General features: G+C 36.9%; 1 protein-coding gene across 1 annotated transcript; it reads left to right on the top strand.

The window, feature by feature from the left end:
• Nucleotides 1-626: 626 nt before the first annotated feature.
• On the top strand, nucleotides 627-20,594 carry LOC119792503. The gene is made up of 23 exons (XM_038299168.1): nucleotides 627-704; nucleotides 3,267-3,335; nucleotides 3,427-3,513; nucleotides 3,615-3,680; nucleotides 3,782-3,871; nucleotides 6,904-6,999; nucleotides 7,780-7,836; nucleotides 7,937-8,035; nucleotides 8,977-9,117; nucleotides 9,555-9,644; nucleotides 9,743-9,835; nucleotides 9,903-9,956; nucleotides 13,618-13,758; nucleotides 14,253-14,342; nucleotides 14,441-14,533; nucleotides 14,601-14,654; nucleotides 14,848-14,937; nucleotides 15,648-15,719; nucleotides 15,812-15,883; nucleotides 15,968-16,051; nucleotides 16,864-16,944; nucleotides 17,516-17,870; nucleotides 20,036-20,594. Exons 2-22 carry the CDS (start codon nucleotides 3,284-3,286, stop codon nucleotides 17,656-17,658), a joined length of 1,845 nt encoding a protein of 614 aa, XP_038155096.1. The 5' UTR covers nucleotides 627-704; nucleotides 3,267-3,283; the 3' UTR covers nucleotides 17,659-17,870; nucleotides 20,036-20,594.
• The last annotated feature ends 3,490 nt before the right edge of the window (nucleotides 20,595-24,084 follow it).

The raw sequence follows: 24,084 nt of genomic DNA, 5'->3' as shown, positions 1-24,084 counted from the left end.
TACTATAAACGCGATGAGCGACTCCAGACTGACTCTTTTCCCGTGAGATTAACGGATTTTATTTTGTATTTTCCTCCAAAGCGGATGTGTTTTACTTTGTAACCGCGTCTCTCTTCCCGTCAGACCCATGAAATTGCTGCATAGTCCGACTAAAATAGATCTGGCCTCTTATCTCAGTCGGAACCAAGCTGCCCCCTGCAGGAAATCAACCTCATTGACTTTCAGTGAACGCTAAACACCACAACCTCTATGACATGATTTTCTGCCGGATCGAACGCAAAATCAGATTTGGTGTGTTTCTGACCTTTAGTTAAATTGTGGGCCCACTTTTGCAAATTTGTGATAGCAGCTTTAGAAATTCTCTCCTTTTTAGTTAAAATGCACAGATTAGGGATGTAACAGTTAATCGGATTAATGATTATTAATCCATTAGCAAAATAATTGTTAGTTGCAGTTATAGTACAGATACATGTTCTTATTTGTTGAAAATATTTTGAAATGACTCCTTATGGTATAATTCTTCTTATATCATAAACTCCAGGTATTACAATTCGGGTATGTACATTATTGAGAGCTGCTGTATATTTTTACTTTTTATTACTATGTCTCATTTCATCCCACAGTGTTTCATAGCGTTGACTCTGGTGGAAAGAATGAAGCCCCCCCCAGCAGCTCAAATGTCACTAATAGTACGGCAGCAGATGGTAAGGAGGTCTGATTGTACTCAGAAATGTTTACGTCCTGCAAGCTCTGATTTATCCCTGCAGTATTTGTGCTGAGCATCAAAACCTCCTGATATGGAAAGATTTATTACAGTTCAATTCCGTTTAGATTCAGTTTATTTCTATAGTTCCAATTCACATCATGTCATCTCTAGGGGTGTAAATAATAATCGTTTTGTATCGATGCATCGATCCAAAAGCCGACGATCCGATGCATCGACACGTCCGCAAGATAATCGATTCATGTTTTTTTTTCCTCCGGTCTATTTTTATCCATTTGCTCCTGGGCGTAATTCTCCCTCCCGTGCTGCGGTGGCGCTAAACCTATTTTGCCCTCCTACCGCGCTTCCTGGTTATACTCTTACAGCAGTTTGTTGCAGCAAGCTTCACACAGAAATTTTTTAATTATGCTAAGTATTGAAGCGTGGTCTGTGCTACACACTGTGGGTCTAGATACGGCCGAGGCGGGTGAGGAAGTGGGGACGAGTTTAGTCCGACGACGAAGGGACATGAGGGCAAAAAGAGCGGAGATTCAGCTGGAAAAAGGGTCCCAGCGTTCTCGCGCACCTCGCTCTTCTAGCGGGTCAAACTTCACGAGTTGTTTTCCGCAATTTCGGTCATAAAAACAAAACAAACCGGCCTCCTGTCTGCGGTCAGCTACAATCTGGGAGAGGAGCAGCAGGGCGTCTCTCAAGGGGGCGGTGACGTCAACACTCTGAAGCCTTCTTCTTCTTCTTTTTTTTAATGGCGGTTGGCAAAGAACTTATAGTTGCATTACCGCCACCTTCTAGAATGGAGTATGGACCAGACAAACTATTATATTCTCCCTAAAATACCCGTTCTTCTTAGAAAATTAAAAATACTACCAAAAACTACATCCCCAGATGACCTTTGAAACAATTCCCTTATATGTAGTTTATTTTTATTCCTGTCTAACTCTCTAAGCAACATCTCTCTTTCCTGAGTATATTTATTACATTCTAAAAAAATATGTTGGACAGTTTCTCTGGAGCCGAGGTATTGCATTGAACTCATTACACTGATATTGTGCAGTATTTTTTGATGCAACTTTTCTACTTCTGTTATTTGATGTTGTTTCTAAAGAAAATGCATAATGATATTACAGCTTTCATTGATTTATTTCAAACTTGAAACTTTGTTTAGCCTGTAAGGTGTAAAAAAAATAATAATAAAAAAAAAAAAAATAACCGATTAATCGATTAATCGAATCGAATCGAATCGTGGTGTATTCTTGAGTATCGAAAATAATCGAATCGTTGGGTCAGGAAATCGATACTGAATCGAATCGCCATAATGGATGTGATTTACACCCCTAGTCATCTCAGGTCACTTTCCAGTTCACCAGATCATCCACTCAGATTGATTCAAAGTTTTCTATCTAAGGAAAACCAGCTGATTGCATCGACTCATTGACTCTTCAGCAATCCCTCACACTAAGCATGCTTGTAGCGACAGTGGAGAGGAAAAACTCCCTTTGAACAGGAAGAAACCTCCAGCAGAACCAGGCTCAGTGTGAGCGGCCATCTGCTGAGGCCCACTGGGGTTCAAGGAGACAGAAGCAGACATAGAAAAAGAAGCATAGATACAAAAGGCAACTGTCAACCAGCTCCACAGGCGGCCCCGTCCAGGAAACACACAGCCAGGCAGACGAGCTCCGAGCCAGCTCCCATGTCAGAGGATGAAGAGAGCACATCCAGTTAGTCACAGTCAGAGAAACAGGACTACACTGAAAAACAGGCCAATCTCCAACATCTAGAAACAAAGGTGTTGATGGCAGCAGCACAGCTGATATTTCTCTCCAGGATGGAGTCACAGCCAAACAGGAACAGACCAGATGAAGCTACTATGAGAAAAAGCAGAGAGAGCAGAACGTTAGAGATTGAACTAACAGATTCTGCAGAGTGGGAGAACAGAGAGAGAATGAAGCAGAATGATGAAAAAGGGGTCCCTATGTCCTCCAGCAGTCTAAGCCTATAGCAGCAGAACTATAGAGATAGTTCAGGATAACCTGAGCCACTCTAACTAGAAGCTTTATCAAAAAGGAAAGTTTTAAGCCTAGCCTTAAAGTAGACAGGGTGTCTGCCTCACGGACTAAAACTGGTAGTTGGTTCCACAGGAGAGGAGCCTGAGAACTAAAAGATCTGCCTCCCATTCTACTTTTAGAAATTCTAGGAACCACTAGTAAACCTGCAGATTGAGAGCGAAGTGCTCTGTTAGGAACATAAGGAACAATCAGATCTCTGATATCAGATGGAGCTTGGCCATTTAAGGCTTTATATGTGAGAAGGAGGATTTTAAACTCTATTCTGGATTTAACAGGAAGCCAATGAAGAGAAGCCAGGATAGGAGAGATATGATCTCTCTTTTTAATTTTCATCAGAACTCTGGCTGCAGCATTTTGGATCAGCTGAAGGCTTTTTTCTTTTCAAAAGAATTAAATCTGCCGTGGACCTTATTCATTTAGACCTAGAAATAACGTGTTACCTCCATCTGTTTTATGTCAAGTGGTTTTATTTCCCACAGAACTAGTATCACCCTGGATGGAAACCACCGTAGAAATCCTTTTGACAACAGGTAAATCTGAAGACTTAGGTATTTATAATAATTTTCTGCTATACATTAAAAATGGCTAAAAAGTCCTGCCATGAATTTGGTTTTGTTTCATTTTGCTCTCTATTTCTAGTGTCACCAACGCTGAGAGACAAAACCGATGACAGAGATGCCTTGAATTCTACCGACTTTGAGAAACTTCATCCAAGCTTTGAAAATGGCATGCCTTTATTTGAGTATTTCTAAAGACTTTTTATTTCGTTGTGGTGACTGGTTTGTGTAAAAATCCATTTTCAGATATTCATTAATGTCTCTCTGCAGGAACATCCCGTCTGACTGAGAACAGCACAAACCTGCAGGAACATTTTTATAACAAACTCCAACCTGGTAATCCAACAATAGAGATCTATTGTAGAAGGAATACTAATAGATCTGTATACAAACTGTGAAAATTAAGAAAATAATGTTTAATGCGCTTTTTTCAACAGAATCACAGCTGTTTTATAAAAATGAAACCCATCCTCCATCTGAAGACTGGGACACTGGAAATGTTACGCAGGGCGTTGATATAATGGCCGGTAAGACTTCCCAAATTTTAACAATTTTACTGCTATAGCCAGGGCCGGATTTAGGAAATGTGGGGCCCTAGGCAAAGACAAGCAGGGGGCCCTCTGAATGGAGAAGACAACACATAAAACAGCCCCATTCTACAGATAGAGAAATGCAGAGATGGCAAAAGTACTCACTTTCCGTACTTGAGTAAAAGTACAGATACTTGTGTTAAAAAATACTCTGGTAAAAGTGGAAGTACTGATTAAACTTCTTTACTCTAGTAAAAGTAACAAAGTACAGGCCTGTAAATTTACTTAAAGTATAAAAGTAAAAGTAGAAACCACTTTTTTCATGCCGTTGCCTACATTTTAAATGGATGTCTGCCAATAGGACTAGATCTCCGTTGTGTTCATTTTCAATCATCTCGTCGTCCATGCTACTATGCTAACGCCACCGCCACCAAGCTGCAATGATTTGCCGCCAATGAATACCGCCGAATCTGTCGATTCATCTTGTAGTGGTGCGTCAAATGCAACGTAGATTCCCATCCAATTAGATTGAATTTGGTATTGATGACGTGAAAAATAATAACGGTAACTCCATTGAAATGATTCAAAGCTAAAGTAACGAGCCAATTTTTTAAAATGTAAGGAGTAGAAGTAAAAAGTCGCCATAAAAATAAGTAGTAAAGTAAAAATATCAGAAAAATCTACTTGAGTACAGTAACAAAGTATTTGTACTTCGTTACTTCCCATCTCTGGAGAAATGTTAATAGAATAGACATCTATTATCTGTTCTAGGTTGTGTCCCTCTCTTCTTGTCCCTTTTCTTCTTGTTTTCCTCTCTATGTTTTGTACTCAGCTGACTTTTCATGCTGTCTCTAAAGGAATGAAAGATTTTTTCCAAGCACTAAGCTCACTTAGCTGATTGCTCCTTCCTGTGTTTCCAAAAAGGCCAAAGTAAATAACCCAGTCCTTCTTTTCACTGTAGACAAGCCATGATCTGCTTATCTGTTCTCCATTTTTCATTTGGATGAAATAATAGCTGCATGAATCATGACAGCAGACAAGATAGAGGAGAGCAGGAGGCGGGGTTACCAATCTACTCGATCTGGAGAGCAGAGTTCGCTGCTTTTAGATGTTGTCTCCAAAGTCTCCAGTAGCAGAAAAAAGTCTCTAGATTTGGCGCTAGGAGCTTTTTAGAAATCAAAGTGCTAGAGGGGTCTGAAATCCCATCAAAGTTCGTTTATATAGCACTTTAAACAACACTAGGAAGACCAAAGTGCTTCACAGAAAGATAAAAACATTGCAAAAAAAAAAACTAAAATCATAAGCATCTTTGCAAAATGCTGAATGTGCAATATTTCTACACCTGTATATAAGCCATCTGGATTGTACATATTTTTATGCCTTATTTTTTTTATTTCTTATTTTTATTTTGTTTTTCATTGTGTGCAATACATGTACACTGGCACCTTAATCCTATTTATCTTGATATACTGTATATATATTGCTTATTCTTAATGCACCTTTTTCCTCCGTTTGCACCTTCTGTAACTTCTATGCCAATATGTGACGAGTGAATTTCTCCGCTGTGAGATCAATAAAGCTCATCTAATCTAATCTAATCTAATCTAATCTAATAAAACAATGTGTCCTAAGTATTAGAAGCCGATTTAAAAAATTATTCATTAATCTGGATTTAAAAAGATGCAGATCAATTCAATTCAGTTTATTTATATAGCACCAAATTCACAACACATGTCATCTCAAGGCACTTAACATTTCAACCAGATCATACAGTCAGATTTATTCAAATCAGTGAGAAACTGCAGAACGAGAGGCAGGTGTTCCACAGTTTTCAGGGGTGTCAAAGTCAAATGGACGGAGGGCCAAATAAAAAATTTAGCTACAAACCGAGGGCCGGACTGATCAAATGTTCATTAAAATGTTTTTAAATGACGCATATAGTCTAGTGAACCTAATTGAACCTACTGAAAACCTAACAAATATATTCCAACATGATCAGATAAATAAAGCAATATTTTCGTATGGCTCTGTCAGTAATCTTTAATTTTCAACAGACACAAAAGACAAATTTCCTTTGTATAAAAATCCCCATAACATGAACATTAAATGAAAGAAACCTGTATTATTCAAGGCACCATCAGTAGCCTATATTTTCTATTTTAGCAAAAGTGGGCTAAATTTACTTCAAAGAAAAAAATAATAGCAATTTTCTATCATCCACTCAACTGAAATATTTTTAAAATATAATTGGATTGAAATACAATAAAATAAAGTGCAAAAATCTATTAATCAAAAACAACACTTTCCTCAAGGAGAAGTAGCATGCAGTGAAAACAAATATTAAACTTTAACTTTTAAACTTGAACTGAGTAAAAACTCTAAATATGTGATTGCACAGTAATGTTCACTTGTTTGAGGTTGAGGGTGATACTTGGTGGTGTCCCATCTTTTCCACAAGTTCATCAATGTTCGGGGCAAGGCTCTGAGCTGAGCATTTTTGATGGGTATCTGAAAGTTAATTTTACAGTTATGCTGACGATTGCTGTGCTAACAAACACTGAAATGAAGCAGCCTACTGCTCGGTGCGTCACCGTTGCATTGTTGGAAATGTAGTATTGGTGCGTGTAAAAGATCTGCGGGCTGCCAGCTTGCTGCGGTCTGCGGGCCGGTTCTAATAATAAATCAAGATCATCCTAGGGGCCCTAAAAAACCTTGACTCTGACATATGTGGTTTAGATGCTGTAATCACAAAGGTACGATCGCCCCACTGTTTATACCGGGACCTAAGAACCATTTGAACATTTGGTCTGAAAAGTCGCTTAAAGTTGGCATTTTAGGGAAACGATTCTTATCGAAAACATAATTAATGTGCACAAATAAGGAATAGTTGTATTAACCATAGACGTAAACAGAGTTTTATGGGGCCCAAAGCTCCTGGGGGCAACTGCCTAGTTTTGCCTAATGGTAAATCCCCCCCCTGGCTATAGCAGCAGCTTCAGTTCAGTGTTCAACATTTCTTTCTACGATAGATGAAGTCGGTGCAAACATGAACACCTCTAATGGCAGCAGAGTCATCACTGGAACAGGCTTCGAAGGAGGAACAGACATCATGGCGGAAAAAAAAGGTTTTGTGTTACAGTTCTGCTCTAAAGAATAATTTGCAAAAACAATATTTGTTTTGTAATGTTTTATCCATGAAATTAAAATATGATAAAATAGGGGACAGGACCAGAAACTAGGGATGCACGATATTGGGATTTTGGCCGATATCCAATATTTTAAAACTCATGTAGCCGATAACCGATATCGATACCGATGTTAAAGCTGGACAAAAATTAGTAGTCATTGAAAATAGCAGTTTTGTTATCCATTTCTGACACTTTGAAAAATAATATACTCAAATATATTTTCATATGCTGATATCAAATCGATTTTTAAAAACGCGGTATCGATCTATTTTACTTTCAAAATCTGGTGAAACTTCATCGTTCTGTTACAAACTCTCGGGATATTTTGCAAATTCTTGTGAGATTTTGTTAGTAAAATAGGTCGATACCGCGTCAATATATCAACATATAAAAATATGGCAACATTTGGTGAATTTTCGGGGGATTTCGTAGCATAACGATGACATATAGCAATATTTCATTAGTAAAAGAGATTGATATGGTGTTTTTAAATGGCAATATATCAGCATATGAAGATATGGGGATATTTTAATGGATCAATATTTTTTCCCTCGTCTTTAGAAGTTTTTAAGTCTTTGTTTAACGTGTTTCAATCATTGACTAATGAGGTTAATATGATCTTTAAATGGTATAAACTGCGGATAGAGTTTGTTGTTAGAAATAAGCTTTATCATTTGTTCTATAAACTGAATCCCTTCTTCATTTCATTTCTTCCAGAATCACCAACACTACCTTCAGATAATATCACTACAGACACATTTCAAACAGATCCTGGTAATTTCTAACTTTTTTTCTCTTGATCGATTAATGACATTTTTGATCTAAAAATGAGGTTGAATTATGTTGCATTTATTTACATTAAAAATCTCTCTAGAACCAGAACCAGACTTGTTTTATGAAGGAGACCACGTTGGGACTTTGAATGACTCAGAGGCTGTAAACGTCAAAGAGGGGTGGATAAACCCATCAGGAGGTCAGTAAACTTTCAAACTTCTACTTTTTGTGCTGAGATTTGATACCTAACAGGATGTTTTTATATTATCGGTGCGCTTGGGACAAAACAAAACGGTGATGCATTCAATGACAGCAGATTTAACTCTGAAACAAGCTTTAAGACCGGTAAAATATTTGTGATACAAGGTGCATAATGGTATATGGAAACTCCTACTAAATTTAACTGTGGTTTAGACAAACACAGATATCTAGATGATGTACACAGGGAAAAATCAACATCTAGATAAGTAATTTTTTCTTAAAATAATTTCATTTGTTCTTGGAGTAAGGAGGTAAAGCGACATTTTGCCAATGGACTAACATAATTTACATTTAAAATAAGAAAACACAATTCCATTGTCTTATTTCAAGTGCATTTTATCTAAATATCTTATTTTAAGAGTAAAAACACTCATTCCATTGGCAAATCGTCTCTCATTAAGGGTAAATACACTTAATTTGAAATTTTTTTATATATATTTTTAGATTGTTTTTCCAGTGTATGAATATGAAATTAATACTTAAAAAGACTCCTTTACCACGGATGACTGCATCAGTTTATCGTAGCATGGAGGCGACCAGCCTGTGACTCTGCTGAGGTGTAAACAGTCTCCATGTCGCTTTATTGGTGGTTTTTATCTCACTTGTTAGCTTTGTATTCGGTGCTATTTCTAAAGTTAAGCAGTAAAATTTTAGGAGCAATATTTCTGGTTATTTAGCGTTATTTTTTCCAAGTCATTCTTTCACTGTGTCATTCATTAAATTATACAAATCTTACTTTTTTAGATAAATATTTAGTTTGCAAATTAAATATTTGGTTTGTTAAATAAATATTTAGCTCCAAACTATATTTTAATTCATTTTCTGTGATAATGCACTCTAAAATAAACTCTGTTTTTATGTTGTTGTTTTTTGTTACAGAACTACCAATGAGAGATTCAGCTAATCTCACTAGAGATGATTTTAAAGCTTCTGATTATCAGAATAACCTAAATACAACATTAACTTTGAATCATTCAGAGGCTGTAGATGTTACAGAGGGATGGATAAACCCAGTAATAGGTGAGAAAACTCTGAAGAATAAAAAAAAAAAAAAAATATATATATATATATATTTTTTTTTAAATATATATATTTTAAAATTCATATTTTAAAATATATAACATTTTTGTATTGCTATTATTTTAATGATATTAATAATAGTTTGTAGAGGTCATCAAAGGTCAGTGAACTTCTGTTCCTGCTGAAACTATGAATTTCATATAAATTTTAATTTACTAACCGATGAATATGAATAATTTAATTTTAAACTGGAAAAAAATGAAACTTTTTGCTGCACAAACGTAGCACGGTTGATTGACACCTAATTGATTTATTTTGTGCAAATGTGAGCAGGGCCACAGGAGCGGTTGACCTCTGATGACCCCTGGAGAACATTTCTCTTTATATCTGTCAGATTTTTCTGCATGTCGTCAAATATTATCCGTCTTTTCTTACAGAACAACCAACAGAAGATTCAGCAATTATTGACAGAGATGCTTTCAATGTTTCTCAGTCTTATGATTATCCAGGGGAAAAAATGAAACCTGGTAAAATACCAAGACTCAGAAATATTTTTATCTGTGGTTTAGTCCAGTTTTAGAGGAAATGTTTTTGGCAAACTTCTTTCTTTTGATTATGTTTTTAGATCCAGAGCAAAGTGAGAAATTTGAAGAAAAGGTGACTGGAAATGATTCAAACGCTCTACATGTTACAGACGGACCAACGACATTATCAAAAGGTTTAAATCTTGGTTTAACTTGCATTAAAATCTTAAATTCAATGTTTAACATGTCATTATTTTATAGGTGCAGATGATGCCTTCAATGACAGTATTATTGCTGAAACAGGCTTCAAAAATGGTAAAAACATTTTGTTATGATCTTCATTAGTCCTATTTTGTCATTAGTAGATCTTAGAGCTAATCACATAAATCATTTAGAAAAATATTTGTTTCTAATAATCCAGTTCTTTCTAAATAATTCAGTTCAGTTTGATCTAATAAAGGAATTATTAATTCTACACTGCAAAAATGATCTAGAAATAAGTACAAAAATTCTTAAATTAAGGGATTTTACTCTTAATTTGAGCAGGTAAATAGGATCGTTTGCCAATGAAATTAGTATTTTTACTCTTAGAACAAGATAATTGGATAATGTGCACTTGAAATAAGACAATGCAGTTATTTTTCTTTTTTTAAATGTAAATTTTCTTGTTCCATTGACAAAGTGTCTCACTTACCTCCTCAATTCAAGAAAAAAAATTACTTATTTTAAGAAAAAATTACTTACCGTATTTTCACGACCATAAGGCGCACCGTACTAAAAGGCGCAGTCTCAGTTATGTGTCCCATTTCTGTATTTAACACACACATAAGGCGCACCGGACTATAGGGCGCGTTTTTTATATACAGGTACATGTCCTCTACTACCTTTAAATACCTCTACTGCGTATTTTAAAAATACAGCGGGCCCAAAACTGAGTATGACTGAGCTTTATTCATGTATTTATTACAAATTAATCAAACCTGCGTGCTGGCCATGAGACAGACACTTCGCAGATGACACAGCGCTGTGATTACTCCTAAATTAACTTAAAATCCTGAAACCTGCCGACGGAATATGTTCGCTTTTATTGCCGGTATCCTGGTGCCTGCACTGTAAATTATTTAGATGAAAAACACCTGCCAGCCGCCGTGTGAGGCTGCTGTTGAAGGGATTTTTACTGTCGGTGCACCGCTGGTATGTGGGGGTCTGAGCGCCTCCGACAGAAATAGATCATCTGGATGAACTGACTGCAATTAAGTTTTCAGGTGGCCTTTCTCACTTAAAAACATATTAAAACTACTTTATTCCCCCTGATCACAGCAAATATAGCTGCAAGATTTAGATTATTTAGATGAAAAAACACCTGCCAGCCACCGCGGTGAAGAGGAGGAGACCCGCCCAGAGGCTGCTGTTGAATTAAGTTTTCAGGTAGAAAAATAGAGCGGGAGCAAAACTGAGTATGTTTGTGCTTTATTCATGTATTTATTACAAAGTATAAATCAAACCCATCAAAGTCATCATCCTCTGTTTCTGAATTAAACAGCTGCGCTAAATCAGACATGCCAATTTCCCCTTCTTCGCTGTCAGAGTCACTTTCCGTGCAGCGCGGCTCCTCAGAAATAATGCCGGCTTTTGCGAAAGCTTGAACAATAGAGCCAGCAGACACGTTAGCCCAAGCATCTACAATCCATCCGCAAACGGTGGCGTAACTTGCCCGGCGCTGCCTTCAACTTATCCTGAAACTGTGCCCTCCGTCTGTCATCCATCGCTCCCACGCCGCTCGCAGCCTTACTTTGAACGGCCGCTTCACACCGATGTCAAGCTGTTGAAGTTCCTTTGTCAGACCCCCGGGATAACGGCGAGCACAGCGTTCATTTGATTCATCTTTTTTTTTCACATCGGCTGTGAGATGGGCACGCAGCGATGGTGATGCGTGGAAAAAACCACCTGGTCTCCTCACATACACCTGCCTTTCATCATCTCCCCAGCCCGTTTCATTTGCGTTAATATCATATGTCATCAGAGCGCTGTGTCTGTCTCGCTGTCAGCTCCCAGATCAGCTTCTCTGATTGGTTGATGCGGCGCGTCCAGCAGCAAAACTTCAATTTTTCCATCTCGAGCAGCAGCAGCGCGTTGGCGGCGCGCTCCCGACGCGCTGCACCTGCAGCTCAAAACGCGCTGCGGGACCTTTTGCTGCACCTATACGCGCGTCAACCATTGACTTTGCATGTAAACTCGCTGCTTCTGCTGCACCTGCTGGGTCCGGTTCACACCGATGTCCAGCGGTTGAACAGCGAGCACAGCGTTAATTTGTTTCCCCATGTTTTTCACATCAGCTGTGAGATGGGCACGCATGGAGTTACATATTAACAGCGATGGTGATGAGTGGAAAAAAACACCTGGTCTCCTTACATTCAGCCACTCTTTCATCATCTCCTCAATGAGGTGGTCTCAAAAGTCGCAGTTACAACACACATAGGGCGCACCGCACCATAGGGCGCACCGCACATTTTGAGGGGAAAAAAAAGACGTTTAAGTGCGCCTTATAGTCGTGAAAATACGGTATTTAGATTTACATTTTTTGCAGTGTATCTACTCTGGTTAAATCACATCTTTCTTTCACAGAAACACCAGCAGGGCATTCAGCTAATGACACCAGAGCCGCTCTAAATATTTCTGAGTTTTACAATCCTTCAAATAAAAAAATAGAATCAGGAAAGGAAATAAAAACAAAAAACAAAAAAGCAAACAATACTGATAGATAAATACGGAAGGGGATTAGGGCCAGTGAAAAAACAAAGAAAAAAGTTAACTGATTTTTAAATTTTATTTCAGTTTAGTATGAGAAAAAAGTCAGAATTCTGACTTTAATCTCAGAATTCTGACTTTAATCTCAGAATTCTGACTTTAATCTCAGAATTCTGACATTTTCTACTGTCAGAATTCGGTCAGAATTCTGGGAAAAAAGTCAGAATTCTGAGAAAAAAGTCAGAATTCTGAGATTAAAGTCAGAATTCTGACTTTTTTCCCATACTAACCTGAAATAAAATTTAAAAATCAGTTAACTTTTTTTTTTTCTTCCAGTGGCCCTAATCCTCTTCCGTAGATAAAGCTTTTCCCTATAAAGGAAAAAAAATCAGAAAGATACCTCTGGCTGCCTAATGACTTCAATATGGGGCGCCGTTTGTAAAGTTAAGCAGTCAAAAATTAGGAGAAATATTTATGGTTATTTAGCGTGTTTTAAGCGAAAAATAAGGAGGTTACTTTTTTATTTTTTATAAATTAATGAATGAACTAGAAAAAAAAATGACTTGAAAAAAAAAAACCTCCTTATTTTTCTCTTAAAAGCCGCGAAATAACCATAAATATTGCTCCTAATATTTGACTGCTTCATTTTACAAACGGCTTCCCGTAGCTGTGGGTCTGAATTCAGCTCTATTTCCATCTTTCTGAAGTTCTACCAAACTTTTGCTTCACAGCCCCTAAAGGCTGCAGTTCTCATCTTTCCATGTGCATCTTTTACACAATCATAATTTCCTACGTCTCGATTTTCCTTTGGGACAACCAGCATCTTATGTTTTTCTATCCCTAAATAATTCTTCTTTCTGAGGGTGTGAATTACTGTCAGCTTGACAACTTTGAAGTCTACAGTCCTTCTAATGTTTGCGTGGACAATAATGAGGTCATAACATCATATTCCCTTATTGACAATGTTTTTTTTTTGTTAATATTGACTTTTTTTTTACATAAACTGAGTTTTGGGGTTTTATTAACTGTAATTTACATTCATCAGATTAATAGAAGAAGACACTTGAAATGAATAGAAGTTGAACATCTTGAGCTGAATTAATTAAATATATTTTTTCTGTATTATCATAAAACATTTCTGTTATATTTTTAATTCATTTGCTGTGATTCACCCGGATAATGCACTCTGAACTAAACTCTGTTTTTATGTTGTTGTTTTTTGTTACAGAACTACCAATGAGAGATTCAGCTAATCTCACTAGAGATGATTTTAAAGCTTCTGATTATCAGAATAACCTAAATACAACATTAACTTTGAATAATTCAGAGGCTATAGATGTTACAGAGGGATGGATAAACCCAGTAATAGGTGAGCAAACTCTGAAGAATCAACTTTTGGTGTGACTGAATTATTTTTAAAGAGGCTAAAATCTGATGTCTAATGGCAGCAAAGCGGATGCTAAAAGTACTGATGTAAAATATATTTAAAATATATATATTTTTAAATTCAAATTTTAAAATATATAACATCTTTGTATTGCTATTATTTAAATGATATTGATAATAGTTTGTAGAGGTCATCAAAGGTCAGTGAACATCTGTTCCTGCTGAAACTGTGAATGTCATATAAATTATAATTTACTAACCGATGAATATGAATAATTTAATTTTAAACTGGAAAAAAATGAAACTTTTTGCTGCACAAACGTAGCACGGTTGATTGACACCTAATTGATTTATTTTGTGCAAATGTGAGCAGGGCCACAGGAGCGGTTGACCTCTGATGACCCCTGGAGAACATTTCTCTTTATATCTGTCAGATTTTTCTGCATGTCGTCAAATATTATCCGTCTTTTCTTACAGAACAACCAACAGAAGATTCAGCAATTATTGACAGAGATGCTTTCAATGTTTCTCAGTCTTATGATTATCCAGGGGAAAAAATGAAACCTGGTAAAATACCAAGACTCAGAAATATTTTTATCTGTGGTTTAGTCCAGTTTTAGAGGAAATGTTTTTGGCAAACTTCTTTCTTTTGATTATGTTTTTAGATCCAGAGCAAAGTGAGAAATTTGAAGAAAAGGTGACTGGAAATGATTCAAACGCTCTACATGTTACAGACGGACCAACGACATTATCAAAAGGTTTAAATCTTGGTTTAACTTGCATTAAAATCTTAAAATCATTGTCTAACATGTCATTATTTTATAGGTGCAGATGATGCCTTCAATGACAGTATTATTGCTGAAACAGGCTTCAAAAATGGTAAAAACATTTTGTTATGATCTTCATTAGTCCTATTTTGTATTAGGTGATCTTAGAGCTAATCACATAAATCATTTAGAAAATATTTGTTTTTAATAATCCAATTCTTTCTAAATAATTCAGTTCAGTTTGATCTAATAAAGGGAATTATTCATTCTATCTACTCTGGTTAAATCACTTCTTTCTTTCACAGAAACACCAGCAGGGCATTCAGCTAATGACACCAGAGCCGCTCTAAATATTTATGAGTTTTACAATCCTTCAAATAAAAAAATAGAATCAGGTAAGGAAACAAAAAAATAAATAAATAAACAAACAATTCTGATAGATAAAGCTTTTCCTTATAAATGATAAATAATATAAAAAATACATCTGGCTGCGAAATGACTTCAATATGGGGCGCCGTTTGTAAAGTTAAGCAGTCAGAAATTAGTAGAAATATTTATGGTTATTTAGCGTTTTAAGAGAAAAATAAGGAGGTTATTTTTTTCCAAGTAATTTTTTCACTGTCATTCATTCATACAAATCTTACTTTTTAAAATAAATATTTAGTTCTGAGCTAAATATTTAATTTGCTAACTAAATATTTAGTTGGACCTAAAAATCTATTTAATGAACTAAATATTTATTTAACAAACTAAATGATTAGTTTGGAGCTAAATATTTATCTAACAAAATAAATATTCATTCAATTCAAAAAATTCAATAATTTGCAAACTAAATATTTAGTTGGACCTATCTATCTAATATCTATTTAATGAACTAAATATTTATCTACCAAACAAAATATTTAGTCTGGAGCTAAATATTTATTTTAAAAAATCTAAATATTTAATTTTTAAACTAAATATTTAGCTTAGACTTAGAAAAAAATAACCCCCTTATTTTTCTCTTAAAAAACGCTAAATAACACTAAATATTGCTGCCGTTTTTTGACTGCTTAATTTTTCAAACGGCGCCCCGTACTTCAAAATGTATAATTTTTTTATGAAGATGGAAAGACTGCGGTGCTGAACGACTTGGATGCTGAAAACACAGCAACTCTGCCAATGAAACCATATCCAGGTAAAGGCTTTTATTCTGAAAAGAACGCGGCACCCTTTGTTTTCAGTATTATGAATAAAAGGGATTTATCTGCATTTTTTATTTCACTACAGTGCCAACTGAAAACAGCCGAAGCAGCAATAACTTTATTAATACAATCATGGAGAAAACCCCTGCAGAAAGTGGTAAAAGCATCGTTTTAAATATGAGATGCACTATTGAACCTTATCTACAGCAATATGTTGAGTTTTTAACTTTGATTTCTTTAGATTCAAGAGTTCCTGCTGTTAACTTCAAGGAAGCTTTGAATTTGAATGACTCTAAGAATCATCCACAGAGAAACAAGGAACCAGGTAACATTAAGATCGTTCAAAGCTGAGTTATACTGCAGCAATACTGCAATGTATGACTTTAAAAAAGAAACAACCTTTAATTTTTTTAAAATGTATTAATTTAGGGGAAAATTACTCTTAAAAACTCTAAAAAAAAATAAGGATGAAGAGAGCACATCCAGTTAGTCACAGTCAGAGAAACAGGACTACACTGGAAAACAGGCCGATCTCCAACATCTAGAAACAAAGGTGTTGATGGCAGCAGCACAGCTGATATTTCTCTCCAGGATGGAGTCACAGCCAAACAGGAACAGACCAGATGAAGCTACTATGAGAAAAAGCAGAGAGAGCAGAACGTTAGAGATTGAACTAACAGATTCTGCAGAGTGGGAGAATAGAGATAGAATGAAGCAGAATGATGAAAAAGGGGTCTCTATGTCCTCCAGTAGTCTAAGCCTATAGCAGCATATATGCATGCAGCAATATTAAAAAAGTTTGAAACACCCTTAAAAGAGGTGTTGAAGGATTTTTATGAGATATTTAAAAATGGGACATCATGGGGTAACCAAGTTAAAAATATCTACATGAGAAATGAAAAAAATGTGGGTTTTATGCTTTCTCATGGCATAAAACTAAGAGAAAGAATTTCATCCCCATTGTTAAGTAGGATGGAGGAGTTGTGGTGCTGTGGGCCTGTATCTCTTCCAAAACCCTGAAAAACTTTTTACAGTGAATGACAACCAACATGAACTCCTTCAGATTCAGTGTCTTTGTTTCCAAAGGAGCAAAGTAACAGCAGCGCATAGAAAGCATTTACTTGTTTTATTTTCCAGCTTCAGCTTCTTTTGACAACAGTCAGAGGAGGAAGGCTTCAAACAGCAGTGGACATCTTGTAGACCAACCAATGAAACGTGGTGAGAGTCTGTCCTCTACTGGCATTAAGATTTAATGTTCTGTTTTATTGGCTGTTTTGCAAAATGCTTTGGAAGAGCTCCTTTATTTATTTTTTTTAAGAAACAGCTTTAATGATGGTAATTAAACCTGCCTTAAAGTCGTAGTCACATTTTTAATTTAATGTTGAATAGCTAAAAGAAGACTTTAAAGGAGTGGGAATGTTCTGTTGGATGAGCATACCCGGTCAGACAGAATATCCATAGTCAATACACGTCGATCCCTTTAGTTTTGCACGAAAAATAAACTTTAACCCTTTAAAGCCATGTGTATCATATTTGATGCATGAGTTTTTGAGACCTCTATAACATCAGTGTGAAGGTTTTGCTCTTGAAACTCTGACTTACACACTCAGACACATGCAGTGAACATAAAAAAAAATTATAAAATATTACACAGAAATACCTGTATAAAAATCAACCCAAATAAATGATTGAATGAGAATCATATATATATATATATATATATATATATATATATATATATATATTATTTTTTTTTTTTTTCAAGTTTCTACCTTTTTTTTTCATTTAGAATGCAACATTAAAGCCATCAAGTGTTCAGATAAGTCCACCAAAATGCACAGCACGTACGGAGCAGTGATGTTGGATGCTTCACAGACTGGCGATCGGATCTGGGTGACAACACATTTTTCAGGTTATTTATTCACAGTTTGACATTTTCTTCACTCTAAAGAGGAAATTTCATGAATTAAAAGAGAAACTTCTCCTTCACCAGGTAACATTCTGAAGGAGTTTGAAAACATTTCAGTGCCTCTGGAGAAAAGTCGCACAATCCTAGATCGCAGCACGTTCTTCCAAGGCTGCAGCCACATCGTTTATAACGGCTCATTCTTCTTCCACAAAGGAGGAACAAACAAGCTTTTAAAGTAAGTGTTTTCTTTTTAAACACTTTCCTTTTTTTTGTTGTTACCGTTTAACCCCTTAAGCCTAAGAAGTCTTAGGAGAAAATTCTACTTGAAATGAAATACGTGAATTAAAGCAGTTTTACTTAAATTCTAATTCAGATTTTATAGAAAACTGTAATTTTAACTTAAATTAAGTAAAAAAAAAAAGTAAAATCCCTAAATTCTGAAAGTATATTGACCTATTAAGACATTTGGAATTTTAATGAAACCTAATTGAAGAGAAATTTCACTTTGTGCAGCTATCTTAATTTATTTGAATCGCTCGGCCTGTTTTTTTTATTTCATGCTTTTCTGTGCCCCCATGAAAACACGCTGGCCCCCTCCTGGCCCCCCTGGTACATTTGGTCTAGAACCGCCACTGATCTGTATAACAGGAATCATTTTTAGGTGGAACCACTATTTTAAATGTCACCATGTCTGATTTATAGGTGATTAAACAAAGAAAAAAATGAAAAATATTTAGCCTCGCCAAAATTTTGTTCTAAAATAAACACTGCAAAACACCATGAAGGCCCATTTGAAACTCTGGCTGAACCCTCAGACTTTATAGATCCACATCTTGACTATGAGTCAAGCAAATTTGGACTGAATAAGTTGAAGCATGTTTGTTCAACAAAGGTTTTAGTTGGCAGTGTGCTAGGAGGAAATGGGATTTTGGTACAATGCCGAAAGTGGCCATATTATGCAAGAATGCATATTTTCCACTCATAAATGGGAATCTGGTCAGACAGATATGCTGATTTGCATTATTGGAGACCTTCTGCAAAGCCTTTGCTCCTAAGATTTAAGATTTCCTTAAATGGTTGCACAATTACCTCCGACCCCATCCTTGGAAAGGTCTGAGCCTCTCGTTTGCACTGATGGCGGCCATTGGGGGAGGGGCTAAAATGAATACCTGGTGAATTTTTAAATCTCATTTTATTTGTTTATACAGCTATAAAAAAAAGTGTTTGTGAAAAAATAATTTTGAAACATGTTTTAGAAATTTTAAAGCCCCATTTGAAAGGCATGTGGATGAAACACCATGTGACTGTGTTTTGGCCATTTCTATAAATAGATAAATATCAGCTGGTGTCAGCTGGGCCTCTTACGGGGCCCTCTGGCGTTCTGTCAGACCAGCATACCCCATCAGACCAGCAAACCTATAGTCAATACCCGTTTTTCCCTTTAGTTTAATACTGTCATGAACCGGGGACAGATGGACCCAGTATTCAAGGAGACACAGTCAGTAGGAAAGTTCAAAACGTTTATTAAATCATAAAACAAAAGTGGAGCTGTGGCTCGCGGAAACTGCAGGATGGGGAGCGGGGCACCGCCCAATAACAGACACTCTGCAGGAGAAACACACAATCATCTGACAGAAGATGATTATCTGAGTTGGCCACTTACCTGGTTTAACAGTCCAGTCCAAGAATGTCCCCAAGTGCTGCAGTCCCAGAGGTCATGCTGGAAGCCGATCCTGGTCAGGGATCCAGAACAGACAGGAACAGGTTCCAGATCAGGCAGGAACAGGTGGCAGGATCCAGACTTCCAGGCATCCACAGGCTCCCAGGCGGTGTCAGAGTCTGACAGGGTCCGAAAGCGTGACCAGGTGGTCACGCACAGGAGCAGACAGAGGATAGCCGAGACAGGACGTGGAATCAGAACTTGATGCAGGACCTTTAAACTGGTCTCCTCCCTGGAGCCAGGCTTACTTGGATAAAAACTGAACCTCCCCCCATAATGAGCCAAAAACCTAGAGGACTCAGCGGGGGAGGAACAGTGGACGATCAGGAGACGAGACAGACACAAAAACCCTCTTTCCACTGGCTGCTAGGATCCAGGACATGAAATAAAAATAACAGACAGGCTAACAGAAAGACAAGTAAGGATCTGGCCCTGAATGCTCAGGCTGAACTGAATATAAACCAAAGGAAACAGGTGAGAGGAATAAATTATAATTGAGGCAGGGAGGGAAAAGACAGGTGAAAGGAATGACTAATTAAGGAAGAGCAAACAGGCCAGATCATGACAATTACTTTAGTTTATCTCTTTAGCTTAAAGAATCATAACTATTTTTCTAAATGTTTTACTGTATCTTGCCTGTTTTCCCCTAAAACATCTCATCAAATGTTTTTATTTGATAGGTTTACCTTGAAAACGAGGGAAACAACCACCCTGATCATACCAGACAGCAGATATAACCAACTGAGGTATCTCTTCCACAACTCAAAGACTTATTTCAAGTTCGCAGTGGATGAAAATGGTCTGTGGGTTATCTTCGCCTCGAATACTGACGAAATAATGGTTGCAAAGCTGGACCCAGACACTTTCTCTCTGCAGTCCATAATTAAAACCGCCTACCCCTCAGCTAAGGCTGGAAATGCCTTCATCGTGTGTGGGGTGCTGTACTTTACTGATAGCAAAGACAAACGTGTGACGTATGCCTTTGATTTGATGACACAGAGTGCTGTGGATGCAAGTTTGGATTTAGGCACAGGAAAAGATGTCTTAGCTATGCTGTCTTATTATCCCAATAAAAGACTGCTGTACATGTGGGACAGCAGCAGTGTGAGAACATGCAGAGTTAGATTCAAGAAAACCTAAAAATAATTTTTTTAAGCAGTTTAAAGAGAAATTCTATACTTTTGTATTTATTTTTTGTTTATCCTCCTTTCTGTTGCTATAAATGTGTGATTTTATGAACATTGAGTGTTTTATTGGTGTCAGCTTGGATGACACTGCATGGCCAGATTCACTGGACTGACAGAGACGACCACAGTTTAATTCTCAGCTTGTTGAAATGGTTCTTAAAGGAAAAGTCGCTCAAATTCAGAATCCAAACTTCTGAAAGTTCTTTAAATCTGAAATGATTCCATCCTGTTCAATAAATGATCAGTGTTTTTAATCCAGAGTCATTTTCATGTGAATGTGCTTTACTGGAGGCATCAAAGTTGTCAAAGAACACTACTGCCACCTACTGGTTAGTGACGTCACGGTGCGGTATCGGCTGTTGATCAAGTCCCAGTGCTGTATCTGGTGTTTGTCACAACGCGCTATTATCCAAGTCATCTTGAAAACATTCTTCTTCCAAATGTTGGCTACATATTACGGGTTTTTTCTCTGGCCAGAAGTTCGATGGCAAATCCTCCCTCTTCAAGTTGGCGATCCAACGACCAACCCGTCCGTGGAGGATCAGGAATCAGAAAGGTGGAATAACTCTTATTTTTTCACTTTTACCCGATGTATTCCAGCATCCAGCTGCCATGCACGTGGGCATTGTCAGTTTCACTATAGCTCTGGTGAATTTCAATGGTGAAGTCCTCTGGAAATCTTCAATAATTGTTGTTGATTGCAGATGTGTCTAGTAGTTCCCATTGATTTAGCTTGGAAAGCGGGGAGAATGGCGCTAGGCTTACCGCACCGTGACGTCACTGCTGGAAGATGGCAGGAGGGAGGGGCTACTATATTTGGGCAAAAATGGCCGCTCCCAGACTCAGTGATTGCAACAAAAACTATTATTTTTATCTTTTTACTGATTAACACTAGATTAACTCACTGCAAATGTATTATTTTTAGTTATAAATAATGATCCATTTATTATTCCTTGCTGACCGGACTTTTCCTTTAAAATGTGTTTGGATTATATTGACCAGACTTATAATAAGAGAATTATACCAAATAAAAACTGAAATGGATCAGAACAAGAAAGGAGGAAAGAGGTTTATACTACAAAAAGCCTTAAAGTTATTTTCTTTAAACCAATGAATTGGAGAAAATAAAGATTCTCACATTATTGTTTTTTTTTTTTTTTTTTTTTACTTAATTGTGCAACACTTGTTGACCACTGAAAAGTTGGAAGTTTTTCTGCTTTATAACATGATTTAAGGCCTCATATTTTTATTTGTCATTCTTATAATAACGAAGACAAAAGAAAGCGTGATATTGTGGAAAGGTAAGTGTGAGTTAGCATTCATAAGTCAGGAAACACAGACCAGAAATGTTCAACAGGTTTCAGTGGTAAAATTGTTCCAAACCTACAAAATAGGTCAGCACTTTCTAGCACTTTCTCTAAACATCTGACCTTAATGAACAATGTAGAAACCTTTGATTGAATCATTAACTGGAAAATGTCAGTACACCAGAATGACTTAATTCAATTTAATTCAGTTTGTTTTTATAGCGCCAATTCACAACTAATGTCATCTCAAGGCACTTCCCAGTTCAACCAGATCCTCCAGTCAGATTGATTCAAAGTTTTCTATCTAAGGAAAACCAGCTGATTGCATCGACTCATTGACTCTTCAGCAATCCTTCACACTAAGCATGCTTGTAGCGACAGTGGAGAGGAAAAACTCCCTTTGAACAGGAAGAAACCTCCAGCAGAACCAGGCTCAGTGTGAGCGGCCATCTGCTGAGGCCCACTGGGGTTCAAGGAGACAGAAGCAGACATAGAAAAAGAAGCATAGATACAAAAAGCAGCTGTAAAAGGCGGCCCCGTCCAGGAAACACACAGCCAGGCAGACGAGCTCCGAGCCAGCTCCCATGTCAGAGGATGAAGAGAGCACATCCAGTTAGTCACAGTCAGAGAAACAGGACTACACTGGAAAACAGGCCAAGCTCCAACATCTAGAAACAAAGGTGTTGATGGCAGCAGCACAGCTGATATTTCACTTAAGAGACACTATTAATTTATAGGGGGCCGAGTAGGAGATACCCTCTTAGTATATAATCAGACTTCAAATAATGTGCAGCTGGACAATCCAGATACCTACAAAAAAATCAAATAAAATAAAAACTAAGATCATATTAAGGGGCTGATATGATGCTATTAGAAGTCATGCGTTACAGGTGTGCTTTGGTGGCGCAGTGGTTAGCGCACATGAACCCTGAATGGAGGCCTTTGTACTTGATGCAGCCGACTTGGGTTTGAATCTAACCTTTGGTTCTTATCTCTTCCCTTCTCTCATACCGAAAAACACAAGATTTTTTTGACTAGTGCTGTCAAAAAAAAAAGAAGTCCTGTATTACAGAAAATTAATGAAACGAGGAAAGAGGTGGACAAAGTACTTAACAGTAGTACTTAAGGAAAAGTACTGAAACTCAGTCAAATCTTACTAATGTAAAAGTTACTTGGTGAAACGTCTACTCAAATTCAAATATTGAAGTACTAATTTTTTAAAATAATTAAGTATTCAAAAGTACACGCATTCAAACGTTCTAAAGTATTAGACAAATGCACATTAAATTTTCTAATATCAGTATATTTCTGTATAATTTTCAGAGTAGTTTTAAAGAACCTGTTACATGTTGGAGATGTTGGAGATCGGCCTGTTTTCCAGTGTGGTCCTGTTTCTCTGACCGTGACTGAGTGGATGTGCTTTCTTCGTCCTCTGGCATGGGAGCTGCCTTGGAGCTCGTCTGCCTGGCTGTGTGTTTCCTGGACGGGGCCGCCTTTTACAGCTGCTTTTTGTATCTCTGCTTCTGTCTCCTTGAACCCCAGTCGGCCTCGGCAGATGGCCGCTCACACTGAGCCTGGTTCTGCTGGAGGTTTCTTCCTGTTAAAAGGGAGTTTTTCCTCTCCACTGTCGCTACAAGCATGCTTAGTGTGGGGGATTGTATTTGAGTCAATGAGTCAATGCAATCAACTGGTTTTCCTTAGATAGAAAACTTTGTATCAATTTGATCTGGTTGAACTGTAAAGTGCCTTGAGATGACATGTGTTGTGAATTTGGCGCTATATAAATAAACTGAATTGAATTGAATTGAATCAGAAACCACCTGATGTATTGATGCGTAGAACCACCTGATTCAGATTCTACAGCACCTGGAAAGAACTTCAGCATAAAAAGGTCACAAAAAAGGACAGATATTTGGATTATTATTTCTAATTTAAAAACAAACCAGAAATAAAGCAGGATAGTCTGGATTCTCCTTAAACTTTCTCTATAGAAGGTTTATGGTTTAATCTATGACCACATAGAAGCTATAACTCTGCTTTGAGACTCATCCTATTGATCAACTTGACCACATGGTAACAACTAACGCCTTAATAAAATGATAAACTACTAATAATATCTGCTCTGAGTTTCTCTCATCTGTGGAACGTCATTAAATCTGTAAATCAGCGGCGTCTAGATTCAGTCCTAATGGCTGCTATCCGCCATGATGGATGAAAACAGCAACAGAGGATTAA

Source organism: Cyprinodon tularosa, unplaced genomic scaffold (genome assembly GCF_016077235.1).
Source record: "Cyprinodon tularosa strain WSP-4 unplaced genomic scaffold, ASM1607723v1 ctg1117, whole genome shotgun sequence".
Lineage (NCBI taxonomy): Eukaryota > Metazoa > Chordata > Actinopteri > Cyprinodontiformes > Cyprinodontidae > Cyprinodon > Cyprinodon tularosa.
This window is presented reverse-complemented; position numbering and strand designations above follow the sequence as displayed.

Excerpts from the sequence above, each read along its gene's own strand:
- LOC119792503 (XM_038299168.1), top strand. The coding sequence starts at position 3,284 with ATGGAAACCACCGTAGAAATCCTTTTGACAACAGGTAAATCTGAAGAC. Across the intron at positions 8,036-8,976 it reads GTGGATAAACCCATCAGGAG|AACTACCAATGAGAGATTCA; the intron begins GTCAGTAAACTT and ends TTTTTGTTACAG. Across the intron at positions 9,118-9,554 it reads ATGGATAAACCCAGTAATAG|AACAACCAACAGAAGATTCA; the intron begins GTGAGAAAACTC and ends CTTTTCTTACAG.